General features: G+C 38.7%; 1 protein-coding gene across 10 annotated transcripts in view; it reads right to left on the bottom strand.

The window, feature by feature from the left end:
• LOC114648396 (pumilio homolog 2-like) overlaps positions 1-15,335 on the bottom strand; it is a 195,043-nt gene that overhangs the window by 3,016 nt on the left and 176,692 nt on the right. For 8 of the 10 annotated variants that reach the window (XM_028797401.2, XM_051924972.1, XM_051924969.1 and 5 more), the window contains exons 19-20: positions 10,669-10,790; positions 10,064-10,256 (exon numbers count right to left, since the gene is read on the bottom strand). In XM_028797401.2, the coding sequence (XP_028653234.2) occupies positions 10,064-10,256; positions 10,669-10,790 (315 nt within the window). Of the gene's footprint in view, positions 1-10,063; positions 10,257-10,668; positions 10,791-15,335 lie in introns of those variants that run through there. The other 2 variants (XR_007934481.1, XM_051924974.1) reach the window with 2 other exon arrangements.

The following is a 15,335-nucleotide window of genomic DNA, read 5'->3' as shown; positions in this document are numbered from 1 at the left end:
AAAGTCTAAGACTGTGAGGTTAAAGGTTACAATATGTGAGTTAAACCACTATGGCATGAACTAAAGTTGAAGTTGGCACTCATTCTTATTTTGTCTGAACTTATTAATAACATTGTGAATTAGCTCATTTTTACTCTCTAGAATCTTTGTGTTCAGTGAACACTCGTGCATGGTCCAGGTAAACATACATTTCACGTACTGTAGCTGAACTCGGGCAAATTTTCATCTTTCACATTGGGCCAAATGACGTTTCCACTCTGGAAGCTGGTGCAGCTAATGTTAAAGCAGGGGTACCAAACTCACTTTTACTGCGTGCCAAAAAATACATTATATACCAAATGCACGGTGCAATATATCAAGAAACAACTGCTGCTGCTTTTATTTTACTGTCACGGCACACATGAAAATTTAAATTTGGACATTAGCCAAATGCTACAAATGTGACCCACCTAACACTGTCATAAACACTTCACAATTTGCAGATGCATGAGTAAAAAAAAAAATAAAAATCTTAGTAACAGTGTAGCAAAACATGGAGATAATGCATGTGGCTCATAAGGCTTGTCGCTCCCTTTGTAACTGTATTTGGCTTGCTGTCCCGAGAAGGACTTGTACATCCAGCCATCAGTACTAGACTGAAAGAAATATGGTGGTGCAGATGCTAGATATATTTACGTAACAGTTGTCTGTTTACAACTAGAATTTCTTTTTTTGCTGTTGGCATTTGTTCTTGCTGTGGGCCCCACTACGGCCATAACCATAATAATAACATATATAAAAAAGCACATACAAATGTACATAACAACATCCAGAATCATTACCTCAAGTTCAAATGTATTTGAATATATACTTATTTTATTTGGAATATTCAAATACTTATTTTTTTGGCTAATTTGACAGCCATAATACAAAGAACTAAAAACAGTTTAAAGAAATCTGAAAATGCAAAATTATTAACTGTTTTGCTACATTAATTCCGGTCTAAATCCCTTACCGTAAACACTGAAAAAAAAATATAAACCTGAGTGTGCTTTATGATAAATAATGCCTGGCACACAAGTTTTTAAATGAATATAAAAACCAAATATGCTTATCCTAAGTCAGGGGTAGGCAATGTCGGTCCTGGTGAGCCGCAGTGGCTACAGGTTTTCATTCCAACCCAATTGCTTAATTAGAAACCAATCATTGCCAATCTCAGACCTTATTTAATTTAATGGCTTGTTAGTCTGTGCAATGTAAGGCTCTTATATCGTAGATTTTTTCCTTTCCAAGGATATCATCCAAATGATTTGAAGCCTAAAACAGATCATTTTCAGTCTGTCACATTTTTCTATTAAGTGTTTTATTAAATCAAACAGTGCATGATGAACACACACAGATGTAATTGGAAAAAAGATAGCTGGAGAACTGCTGGCTGCTTTGTCTTTTACATCTTACTGCTAATAAGGAGCAATTAAAACACTGAATGCAGCAGTTTAAGATTGAAATAAGCAATTAAGGTTGGAGAACCTTAACAAGCGAGACCACTAAAATGAAGCATCAAAATGTCACTTAAGCAACATGTACTTCATCAGCAATAATTGAGTTCTCATTAAGGAACTGGGTTGGAACAAAAACCTGCACATACTGCGGCTCTCCAGGAACGACATTGCCCACCCCTGTCCTAAATATTATCAACACGAGTGGGGTGCTATCTGCATCACTGCCTTGTCCCTGATAAAAGACACTTACTGCCTAATACTACGCAGTGTGCATCGACCTCTCAAGCCCGATCACCTGTCAATACTCATACTGCAAGCTTACAAGCAAAAAGTGTGAGGTGCCAGCGCAAAAACTGGTTCAGCGCTGGATTACAGGAGCAGTGGAGAAACTGATCTAATTGTGCAAACCAGAAGATGTCTACAGATTTCAATGAATATGCAAATCATTAGTCATTGAAAAAAAACAAAAAGAAATGTGTGCCTATGAAAACAATTGGCTTGTATTACACCTAGTAAGAAACTATGGGATCACCGGTGACACCAAAAATTTACTGAAGTCAAATGGCAATGCATTTTGTGATGGCAATACATACATGAAACATACAGTGCATCCGGAAAGTATTCACAGCGCATCACTTTTTCCACATTTTGTTATGTTACAGCCTTATTCCAAAATGGATTAAATTCATTGTTTTCCTCAGAATTCTACACACAACACCCCATAATGACAACGTGAAAAAAGTTTACTTGAGGTTTTTGCGAATTTATTAAAAATAAAAAAACTGAGAAATCACATGTACATAAGTATTCACAGCCTTTGCCATGAAGCTCAAAATTGAGCTCAGGTGCATCCTGTTTCCCCTGATCATCCTCGAGATGTTTCTGCAGCTTAATTGGAGTCCACCTCTGGTAAATTCAGTTGATTGGACATGATCTGGAAAGGCACACACCTGTCAATATAAGGTCCCACTGTTGACAGTTCATGTCAGAGCACAAACCAAGCATGAAGTCAAAGGAATTGTGTGTAGACCTCCGAGACAGGATTGTCTCGAGGCACAAATCTGGGGAAGGTTACAGAAAAATTTCTGCTGCTTTGAAGGTCCCAATGAGCACAGTGGCCTCCATCATCCGTAAGTGGAAGAATTTCGAAACCACCAGGACTCTTCCTAGAGCTGGCCGGCCATCTAAACTGAGTGATCGGGGTAGAAGAGCCTTAGTCAGGGAGGGGACCAAGAACCCGATGGTCACTCTGTCAGAGCTCCAGAAGTCCTCTGTGGAGAGAGGAGAACCTTCCAGAAGGACAACCATCTCTGCAGCAATCAACCAATCAGACCTGTATGGTAGAGTGGCCAGATGGAAGCCACTCCTTAGTAAAAGGCACATGGCAGTCCGCCTGGAGTTTGCCAAAAGGCACCTGAAGGACCCTCAGACCATGAGAAAGAAAATTCTCTCTTCTGATGAGACAAAAATTGAACTCTTTGGTTTGAATGCCAGGCGTCACGTTTGGAGGAAACCAGGCACCGCTCATCACCAGGCCAATACCATACCTACAGTGAAGCATGGTGGTGGCAGCATCATGCTGTGGGGATGTTTTTTAGCAGGGTCTGTGAGACTAGTCAGGATAAAGGGAAAGATGACTGCAGCAATGTACAGAGACATCCTGGATGAAAACCTGCTCCAGAGCGCTCTTGACCTCAGACTGGGGCGATGGTTCATCTTTCAGCAGAACAACAACCCTAAGCACACAGCCAAGATATCAAAGGAGTGGTTTCAAAACAACTCTGTGAATGTAATTGAGTGGCCCAGCCAGAGCCCAGACTTGAATCCGATTGAACATCTCTGGAGAGATCTTAAAATGGCTGTGCACCGACGCTTCCCATCCAACCTGATGGAGCTTGAGAGGTGCTGCAAAGAGGAATGGGCGAAACTGGCCAAGGATAGGTGTGCCAAGCTTGTGGCATCATATTCAAAAAAGACTTGAGGCTGTAATTGCTGCCAAAGGTGCATCAACAATGTATTGAGCAAAGGCTGTGAATACTTATGTACATGTGATTTCTCAGTATTTTTATTTTTTAATAAATTTGCAAAAACCTCAAGTAAACTTTTTTCACGTTGTCATTATGGGGTGTTGTGTGTAGAATTCTGAGGAAAAAAATGAATTTAATCCATTTTGGAATAAGGCTGTAACATAACAAAATGTGGAAAAAGTGATGCGCTGTGAATACTTTCCGGATGCACTGTACATATTTTTATGCTCAAAAAAAGCAATTACAGTGGTTAAATGTTAGTATGGGGATAAACTGGAGACCCAGTATAGCAGCAGTAATGATTCTCAGGAACTGGGCAAGAATTGCAGACTTCCAAGTATAACCTAGTCCAGTATCATTTAAATTTTCTCTGCCTAATGAACCCAAAGTCCTTTGTGTTTGCTGAGACTGTGATGACAAACAACCCACTATTTAATTGTCTGCAGCATCACAACATTCATCCTTGTTAGTTTCAGTACATGACACAAGGAGAATTTGACACAAGGAGAATTTTTCAATCAGTTAATGTCTATAAGACATCGCACCCAGATGTAATTTCAGAACTCATTTTTAACACATGTAGTGACCAACTGACTGGCATCATCAGTGGCACCTTTAATATTTTACAGAATCTGTGGTTCCTGATTGCTTCAAAAGGACAACAATTATTCCTATATGAATGACTACAGACTACTAGCACTCATTCCAGTCATGAAGAAGTGTTTTGAGAGATGATGGTGCTGGGGTATCTTTAAACAGAACAATCCTGACAGACTGGTGCTCTTCCAGTTTGCATATCACCTTAGCCTGTCCAGAGAGGATGCTTTATACCTTGCTCTTCGTATGTTCAACTATCAGGGGGATCATACTCTTCAACCTCCCTGAAAGGTTTATGCCAGGGTACTGGAAAAGAGAGTCTGGCCAGACATGGAACCTCAGATACTAGAGGATCAATGTGGATTCTGTCCAGTTCATGGAACTGTAGACCAGTTACTGGGGATCCTGGAAGAGGCATGGAGAGTACACCCAGTTTGTCTGTGTGTGTTTTGAGGAGTTAGAGAAATCGTATGACTGTGTTCCACAAAGAATTCTGGGGTGGGTGCTGGGAGAGTACAGGATTCTGGGGCCCTTAATAAGAGCTGTTTGGTTCCTGCAAAATCACAGTGTCCACTGTGTCCATATACGCAGAAAAACATCAGCACCATTCTCAGTGGGTGCTAGACTCTGCCAGGGTTATGCTTTGTCTCATACTCTGTTTGTGATTTTTATGCACAGGGTATTGAGGCATAGCTAGGGATGGTATGGTGCCCAATTAGGTCAGTAGAACTTTGCCACTGCTTTTTGCAGATGACATGATCCAAATGGCTTCATCTGGCTGTGAAATCCAGAAGGCATTGGGATGGTTTGCAACTGAGAGCGAAGTGACAGAAATGACGATCAACACTTCCAAATCTGAAGCCAAGGTCCTAAATAGGAAAAAGATGACTGTCCTTTCTGACTGGGAAGTTACTGCCTCAAGTTGAGGAGTTAAAGTGTCTCAGGGTCTTGTTCACGAGTGAGCAGAAAAAGGATCAAGAGATAGACAGACGGATCAATATTGGACAGCGCGGATATGTGTTAGCTATACCAATCTGTAGTGCTGCAAAAAAAGCTGGGGCAGAAAGCAAAGCTCTTGATTTACCAGTCTATTTATGTTCCTACTTGCACCTATGAGATTGGGGTAATGGCAGTAAGGACGAGAATAAAGGTACAAGCAGCCAAAATCAGCCTTCTCCAGAGTGTCAGGACTCTCATCCTTAAAAATAGGGTGAGAAATGCAGACATCCAGTAAAGGCTCAGGGAGGAGCCAATTGATGTGGCTTTGGCTTTCAGATGAGGTTAAACAGCACAACCAGCCACACAGAGACCACGTTAGAAGACCCAGGGCATGCTGGGAGGATTATCTCTCTCATTTGGCCTGGTAACGCGTTGAGATCCCACAGTACAAGTTGATAAATGTGGTTAGACAAAGGGATGAATGTGCCTCACTGCTAAGACTGTTGAACCTGCGACCTGGTCTCAGAAAAAGAGAAGAGACTTCATATTACATATGGAACATGAAAACTGCTACACCAGAATTTAATACTGATGTACTATAAAATCCTTTATCCACACATGCTCAGTACTATAATGCTGGATGTCTTAAGGTACACTAAATGAGGGCGACTTGGTCTGGATTAGGGCCCACCACCTCTCTGACATTGCCAACAAATTTATTATAAAGCTTGCACCTGAAATCTGGGTGAGACTTTTCTAGTTCTATACTGCTGTGAATGCACTGAGCTGCCACCTTATTTACTATCTTTCTCCTGCATGTTTCTCCTCCTCACATTTATGAAAGAAAAACAAAATGAATACCTTGAGTGTTGAATCAAAATATTGTTTCAGGACTGTGTAAATGGTAGGGTATAGAAAGGGGTCATGATTAAGGGTATTAGATGTCGATTAATGCAAAAATTGGGAAAATGTTTAAATTTTACCATTGTGGATAAGATTGTGGGGGGCATAACAGTTTGGATCTTAGGCAGTTATAATCCTTTTTTTTGTTAGTATGATTTCTGTGTCCAATAATAACCAATTTAATCTTTTTTGGTGGAATATAGTTCAGTTTGGAGGGAGGGAACAACATATGGTGATTGGTATTGGCTTGTGTGCATGTTCATGTTATACTATGTACACATGACAAATGCCCATGAACTTTACTATATAATGTATATTACTTATAGTTGTTTATGCACCTCTTGTTACTAAATCAAGAACAATGCTTGACATGTTATTTCTGATTCATAACAGTTTTTTAACTTTATACCTTACTTTCTGAATTACCATAATGCAGATTACATTATTATAACAAGAACATCTAATGCCAAGTTTCTTTAGGCTATATCCACAATCCTTTTTGATAACCATATAAACTTAAAATATCACTTTATACTGTACAGAAAGCACAGCAGTAATTATCAAATGATGTGTTACCCTTTAAAATATATGACATATCCTCCTAGCTACTGTATAACAGCTAAAACAAGGAAGGATGTAAATTCTGAATCTCCCATATATACTGCCACATAATTCACACACCAGGGGCCTCATGTATAACGCCGTGCGTAGAACTCACACTATAACATGGCGTATGCACAAAAGCAGGAATGTGCGTATGCACAGAAAAATCCAGATGCAGGAATCTGTGCGTACGCAAACTTTCACGTTCTTCCACTACATAAATCCCGATCAGCGTGAAAAGTAACGCACGAGCACGCGCCTTCTGTCCCGCCCCAACTCCTCCCAGAATTATTCCTCTTTGAATATGCAAATCGATATAAATAGCCTTCTGTGAAAAGACAATGGGAAAAGCACGGGGGAAAATAAGAATTTCAGCGAATACCAAGTGGCGGCAAAGGAAAAACGTACTATTTGTTGGTTTAAAACAGTGGTATAATCAACAAAAGAAAGTTGATCGAGTGACATAGTGTCGGAGAAACTCGAAAGCTCAAGTTCACAAAGTCGCAGAGTGCCTGAAATAAAAAAAGTCACATATCAAAGTCGGCGTGAAAAGGCGACTCGCAGCGGACCGTATGAGTGTCATATGAAAGCTTATTAGGGTACAGAGAAAAAAAATAGGCACACAGTGGGAAAAAAGCAGGAAATGTCAACTTTAATCTCGAAATTTCCACTTTAATCACGTAGTTTATTTTGTCATTAAAGTAGAACATCATAAACTTTATCTTAAAATCGTTTATTTTACTAGTTTCTCAAGTAGCACGTTAAATGCTTTGTTCTGTGTTTGATCTTCTATGTGCTCTATGTGTGTGAATCACTACGTGCTTACGTTCTTTCTCTTTCTCCGACAGGACACAGAATCCATTACATTTGTGATATTACAGCTCTCTGAATAATTAAAATACTGAGATGTATACGTGGTATCTTTTTCATGATGATAGGAATGAAAGCATGTTATTAAACATGGGAACACGGTGGCGCAGTGATTGTTCATATCTCACGCAAGAGGCTTGCTGCGCCATGTGCGACCTTCGATGAAATAATTTATTATAGAAGTACCGTCTCTTTCAAACATACTAACCTCCAATTCCTGTCCTTACTTTTCTTTCTCCAAATACCCAATCGCCACACAATCAGCTCTGTAATAGACATTAAGCCATCTGTAAGCTTAGAACGCCGATTCTTCAAAACTTTTAAGGAACATTGAAATATCTTCATAGTACATGTTTAATTATTCTATCCGTCTATCCTTCCAGTGTTGTGTCAGCACTAGCAATAATACAGCGCAAGGCAGGATATATCCGTGAACTAGCTAGTGCTGCGGCACCATGTCCTCACATGTTTAATTATTAACAATACAGATTATTTAAATGAAGTTAAAGTTTTATCTGTATACTATAAGCAACATATTTTGCTGCATTTCATCTTAAAAATTATATCATCATCATACGCGCTTTATAAAGTGGCGCAGGTTGTGCAATATTATAACTGTAGTGCAAGTTTACAGTGGGGTAATTGTACTTATAACTACAAACAGTTCTACAAGGAGCACTTGATTGAATGTGTTTATTGTTCTTGGGATGAAACTGTTTCTGAAACGCGAGGTCCGTACAGGAAAGACTTTGACGCGTTTTGCCGTGGCTGAGGTAGTGTGTGCATACCGATAATTCTCTTTCTGATCAGCAGCTGCTGCTGTGATTCCCCACTCAGATACAGTGATATAAATACTCCGAGCGGTGCAGTGAGAGTAATATGGTAAAAGATGATCTGCTGTGGCAACCCTTAACGGGAGCAGCTGAAAGAAGAACAAGATGCAGTGAGAGTAACAAAGCTAAAGCAGTTATGGTATTTGGAATACTATGGCTATTCCCTGGACCATTATATTACTACAGGTTAATTACAATCAGATGCATTACACTAATAAACGATATGCAGTTAATTTCAGTGTATTTATAAAGCTGCGTCAGGAATGTGGGTCTAAGAAAGAAAGGGTGACCACACAGGAACAGTAGCACTGCTTAGATGCTGGGTGCCGCCAGTCTGCAAAACCGAGCGGACAAATTGCGTACGCCAAGGTATAAGGTACTGTGGAAATGCGTGTGGCTTTACGCCAAGTTTAGGATTTATACATCGCGATTTGAGCGTGGAAACGTTCGTACGCAACATTTCTGTGCGTACGCACCGTTTATACATGAGGCCCCTGATGCTTTATCATTGTTTACATCTATCTAAATAACACACTGAAAAAGTAAGAATAAATTTAGTGAGGGTGGCAATCTCATTCATAATATGATTACAGTACTAAGTTACAAATGTTTGTTGGAGTTTTGGTTAACTGGACCATTAAACTAATGAATCCCTTTGTATTTCTCTTTTGTATGAAAACACTGAAGGCTCTGCACTGCAGATTGCATCCTCACTCTTGTTTAAGAAGAAACCCATTTAAAATGTCTTCAATTAATTAAACCAGGCACAAACTCCCTATTTACAACAAGTGTCATTTTCATTGACATATTTATTGTGCTTAAGTGCAGAATTACATAAAATCACACTTAAGACTAGTGTAATGATAGACAATGTTTAAATAATTGTGAATTGTTATTGGACAAAAAGTCCATGGTTATTGATATACAAACCTGAATGTTGTGGAACATCCAACTAAATATACCGAGTATGTGGACTGGACTATCAGGCATCCTTGAACATTTAACATATGCTCTATCACAATCATGTCTGGAGATATGTCACAGTGAATGATCTTAAGATGAGCAAAAAAATCTCCTTTATGACTGTACCCCACAACATGACACATTCTGTTCTGATGGTGTATTGCTTGATAATGCTGACTAGACAGAAATGTTAACTATTTCTACTTGTAAAAATCTGATGGTCTGAAAGGTATGACCACTTGACATTCACTAGCTAAATAAAAAGTGCCAAAGTAATCAGTACCAAACTCGAGCTGTGAGCTGTGCATTAATACTGTGGCACACTGTAAATGAGATCTTGCCCAATAAATGGTACCAAGGAGTGATGCAATTACTGCGATGGCTACTTTATCTCACTAGATATGACAGGGTTCCTAATGTCAGCAGATACAGTGTCTGCTAGACCATACTGGCTCAAGATCACTAATGATTTGCTTCTTATGAAACTAAATAAACCGATCATATGACTGACAAACATGCTGCCAAATGATACTGAGGTCTTCAAGATCCAAATGTATGGTTTGTTCATGGCAAATCCAAAATATTACTATGTGCAAAATAAAAATGCAAAAATAATCATCAGTATTTCCTTATTTCACATGCAAAATGGATCATTATGTATGCAGCTCTTTAACTGTTATAGGGGATATACTTAATTTATTATGCTGAACTGCTTATCTCAAACTAGTAGAATAAAGGAACAAACTAGAAGAAACATGCACTAAAATTTGTTGTATCTGAATTCAAGTAAGTATGGTAATATCTCAGATACTGTAAACAGTGTCTTTAAAGAATATATAATCTTTACCTTGTGCATGATGATTTTGCGCTGAGCTGGTTCTGCCATATCAATCATCTTTTGCACTACATAGTTAGCATACTGGTCTTTCATCATTGAATATAAGGCACTGTGAGGACCATCATTCTGACAGCAGACTTCGTCAATTAGCAAAGCCCTCTCTGCTCGAGAGGAGTGGGTGACACATTTCTCTACTACATTGCTGAAAAATTAATTTTGATAAATTACAAATTAGAATGCAACATTATATATAAATCAATCTTAGAAGCACTGGGCACAAAGCAGTATATCAAAGGGTACACACACTGTCATTCATACTGTGCCTATATAAACCCTTACATGTTTTAGAGTGTATGCAAGTCTGAGAAGAAAACATAAGCACTCATGAAGTCCCTTTTAACAGTGACACAGTCACACAAACTATTGCACCATCCTGCCTGTTATATGATAAAATATTACTGTTGCATTTTAAATTTGTATATAATTAAGAAAATGTTTGATAACATGCAACATGGTTGTACAAATCCATGTGGATTTCATAAAAATCAGTTTTATTTTTAGTTAACAGAAAGTAATGAAGAAAAAATGGCTGTTAATATTTATGCAACATGTACCTTGCAAATTTATGCTGACTCAGGGCTAAAACTTTTCCTCTGATTTCACCAATTATCTTGCTTTTGTCTTCTGAGCGCCCATGTTCCAAAACATGTTGAATAACATAATTTCCATACTGATCCTACATGAGAAAAAAAGAAACATAAATAGCTTACTTTAAGTGGTGGCATTTCCATAGCACACGGACAGAAACAGCACTGCAACCCTCAACCCAAGATAAAACATTTTAACAGGATTAACGTAGTTAGATCATGTCAGATACACATACTTTTTTGCACTTTACACTGAATAATACTTGAATGCATTTACATTATATATTTTCCTCAACAAAAGCAATGTTTCCTCAGATTAACTAAACAACAGAAATGTGTGTCATTTACATTTTACATTAAGCTAATTACAACTACTAGTAACTGTCCAGCTGGAGTAAAAGACTGGTCAAACAGGGAGGAGGGATAATTGTTATCATCATCCACCACCACCAATTTAATAACTATTTTTTGGGTTTCCCAGGTTAGCAAGCTGCTTCCTTTTAACTTTTTTCTTTTCCTCTCTGCAGACTAGGGAATCATCTGGGTTGGGACTCCTATTTTTCATGTCATCCAACACCACCTACAATGTGTTCTTTGACCTCCATCTAGGTGCACCTCTTCATTCAAATTCTCTTGTTCCTTTCATTCCATATGCCCCACATATGTTTTTCTTGGCATAATATTGCCTTTACACAAAATCTTTCTCTCAACTCAACAATTGTCTTCCTCCTGCTCTGCGACACTCTACACAACTGCTCAATATTTCTTATCTCTATTTTTTCTAGCTTTGCTTCAAGTTCGCCATCACTGGCCATATCTCACACCAATAGACCATACTGTTCTTCACACAGCATTCACAAACCTCTCCCTTTAATGCCAGAGAGGCTCCTTTAGAAGTCATCATGAGAAACATGCACCTCTCTCGCTCACCATCATTGCTGCGTATAAACCACCATTTCCATTTAACGTATCACCTAAGTAGCGGAATTTAATCTACTTTCTCTAAAACAACTTAACTGTTAATATCTAAATTTACACTTGCTACATTAGTATTCTTCATTCCTCTCGCCGAGATTCTACAAGCAAAATTTGCAATCACTGGTTGCAGGGAACCTTTCACAATACTATATCTTTTATGCCATTAATTAAGCCAACCCATGCACTGGTTTGATTTTCTCCCAACACCTCTACTATATGGCCATGCACCCAACTTCCTCCTTGGATCAAAGGAATTACTCTAAGAATAGCAAAAAGAAACAAACATAAGTACAGGTGCACCTTAAGGTGATAGATATACTTCTGCAGAATGTTAGAAACTTGATTAATTGAAAAGTAGATATAGATATATGGAGAGAGAGTTGTGCACTGATGACAAATAGTAAAATGCCTCACTGGTTCACACGGACTCAGCTACAGATTTCAGACAATCTTTCAAGTCCCTGGAGGGCTCCTTCACAATGGAACTTCATGAATGTGCATTTACAGTATTTTTATTATATAATGGAATATGCAACATATAAATTGTTTTTTTTCACGTCTTTACGTTTACTGTACATTCCAAATTTAATCCCACTTTTCACTTAACTGTACTTACCTTTTTTAGGCCAAGAGAGTAAATGCAAAAAAAAAAAAAATTGTTCATGTTTCATGCTGAAAATACAATTTAGGATATATATGATATTTGAAGGGCGGCACGGTGGCGCAGTGGATAGCGCTGCTGCCTCGCAGTTGGGAGACCTGGGTTCGCTTCCCGGGTCCTCCCTGCATGGAGTTTGCATATGTTCTCCCCGTGTCTGCGTGGGCTTCCTCCCACAGTCCAAAGACATGCTGGTTAGGTGGATTGGCGAATCTAAATTGGCCCTAGTGTGTGCTTGTTGTGTGTTTGTGTGTGTCCTGCGGTGGCTGGGATTGGCTCCAGCAGACCTCCATGACCCTGTGTTCGGATTCAGCGGGTTGGAAAATGGATGGATGGATGGATATTTGAAAAGACTATAACAAGAATAACTAATTAAATAATTGCCAAAACAAGCATTAAATGTACAAAACACAAAAAAGAAAAAAAAAAAAAAACAGAAGAAAAACCATACACTTAAAAGGCTAATTATTCAGTCCTAAATCTAATAAAAATAGAATAGTTGACCTGAAGCTGGGTAAATCACTTCTTTTTATTCTGCTGATGCCAACTGACTAGCAGTGATAAACACCCTTTGAAGTATCCTAGATCTGACCATGACAATCTTTCCAATAGGATGTGCCTGGTGCACTCCATATGAGGGATGTCTGAGGATACCCAGCCCATTAAAAATGGCTCCTCTTGATCTAGGTAAGCAGCAGTGCTACTCCAAGCCTCTCCCATATTATTGGTTTCCTCAGTGTAACAGAGAAAGAATCTCTGTTCTACAATTTCATTTCTACCACTTGTATAAGTAATCATATTTTGAGGTCATTATCCATAGTTTTTAGAGACTGGGTAGAATGAGGATGACTGGTAATCTGAAAGCTTTCTTTGAGGACAGAGCCTTACATTCTTATTTAGGACACAGATTTTCTTCTTGCAATCAAATAGCGTATAGTATTCCACTCCAAATGTCTACCCACCTTGCATAAACTTTTTACTAATTTATGCATTAAACAAGCTGGTCCAATGCATGGGTTTCAGTGTGATGACAAATACAATGGTGCAAACTGAAGCATTGTTTCAGGTGACTAAAAAGGATTTTCTTGCATTAATCACTATTTGGAAACAGTTGATGAAAATGGAACCTTTTTGCAAGAATTCCATATGAACACTGACATTGCCTTGACAAGAAGTACCTCCATGTGACTCTGAAAGGAGGGGAAAATTGGAACAAGGTTTTAAAATGGTATATATGTTAGTTTCATCTTTCTGTAACAATAGTTACCACATTTTGGGCGGCACGGTGGCGCAGTGGGTAGCGCTGCTGCCTCACAGTTGGGAGACCTGGTGACCTGGGTTCACTTCCCGGGTCCTCCCTGCGTGAAGTTTGCATGTTCTCCCCGTGTCTGCGTGGGTTTCCACCGGGCGGTCCGGTTTCCTCCCACAGTCCAAAGACATGCAGGTTAGGTGGATTGGCGATTCTAAATTGGCCCTAGTGTGTGCTTGGTGTGTGGGTGTGTATGTGTGTGTCCTGCGGTGGGTTGGCACCCTGCTCGGGATTGGTTCCTGCCTTGTGCCCTGTGTTGGCTGGGATTGGCTCCAGCAGACCCCCCGTGTTCGGATTCAGCGGGTTGGATAATGGATGGACAGTTACCACATTTTATAGTACATACAAAATATGCACCTAAACTGTGGGTTATCTTCACTACAGACTTTTCATTAGGGGATAGCAGAAAAGACATTCGTATTGAGTATGAATTATTGTTGCAAAGGAAGAGGTCTTTGTCAACATTGCAATGTGAAATGAGGCCTAATTAATTGAGAGAAAATAGTCAGTGACCGCTTTACACAGGAGCTAGGATGTATTGTGGCTGCATCACACTTGATGTACATACTAATTTATACATCTGTGTTGCTTGTGGAGACACCTCATATTTTCTGAAAGTACCCACATTAACACTTTATGAACTTGCAAACTCCACAATGACTGTGACCTGGTCTAGAAAATCAGTTAAAATTAATACTGCTTTGTTAAAGGTTTTCCTTAATCTGATGCTTTAAACTATTTACATTATAAAGATTCAATGGATATTAGCTGAGAATAGTAAAAAGCTATTATTAAAATGTATGCACCTACAGAGTGAAATAGTAAAAAAAAAAAAAAAAAAAAAAAAGGTACAGAATCAACATTCAATAGCTGTATTACTGGCTACTGAAAAAATGAAAAGAAAAAACATTATTGCCATCTAGTGGCCAACACAAAATAGTACTGTATTTTAAGAGGGGGTACATAATCTGTCTAATAATTTGTTAATATTTAATTCATGGATAACAAACTTGTTCTTCTGATGACTGATCATATAATTTAAAGGCATCTACTGTTTAAGCATACTTATACCAATATGTTTGTTCAAGCAAAAGTCAATCTAAGCACTCGATAAATGTTTGAAATGTTTGTACAATTTTTTCAAGAACTATACCACTGCTGTAAGACATTCAAATCTGAATTCTATTCAACTTTAACGTTAGCTTAATAGTTACTAGAAAAAAGACCAAGTATGGTGATATGAAGATGACAGTTTTGCTGTTTTACAAATCCTCTAAACACTTGTTTTGCCATTAAGGGTCATCTATACCAGATAAAACAATATTAGGTAAGCTATTATGGCTGACTTACTTTCTATGGCAACTTCTAATCAAGGGAAGTAAATACATTTATTGCTAAAAACATGAACATGAAGTAAGCTGGTTACAATACATTAACTATTTATACTTAACCTGGCATAGGGATTCAGATACTGCTGTAGGCTGAACAATCAGTATTTGGTATGACTGATGCAATTTTTATAACGCAGTGGTTCTTAACCTGGGTTCGATCGAACCTTAGGGGTTCGGTGAGTCAGTCTCAGGGGTTCGGCGCCGGGAGGTCAAGACATGCACCCGACTCGTATGATTCGTATGACACGCCCCGCTTGGTCATCATTAGCTGTAGGTAATTACGCTACATTGTTCGGCC

Source organism: Erpetoichthys calabaricus, chromosome 3 (genome assembly GCF_900747795.2).
Source record: "Erpetoichthys calabaricus chromosome 3, fErpCal1.3, whole genome shotgun sequence".
Classification (NCBI taxonomy): Eukaryota; Metazoa; Chordata; class Cladistia; order Polypteriformes; family Polypteridae; genus Erpetoichthys; species Erpetoichthys calabaricus.
Note: the sequence above shows the minus strand (reverse complement) of the source record. Positions and strands in the feature narration are given on the sequence as shown.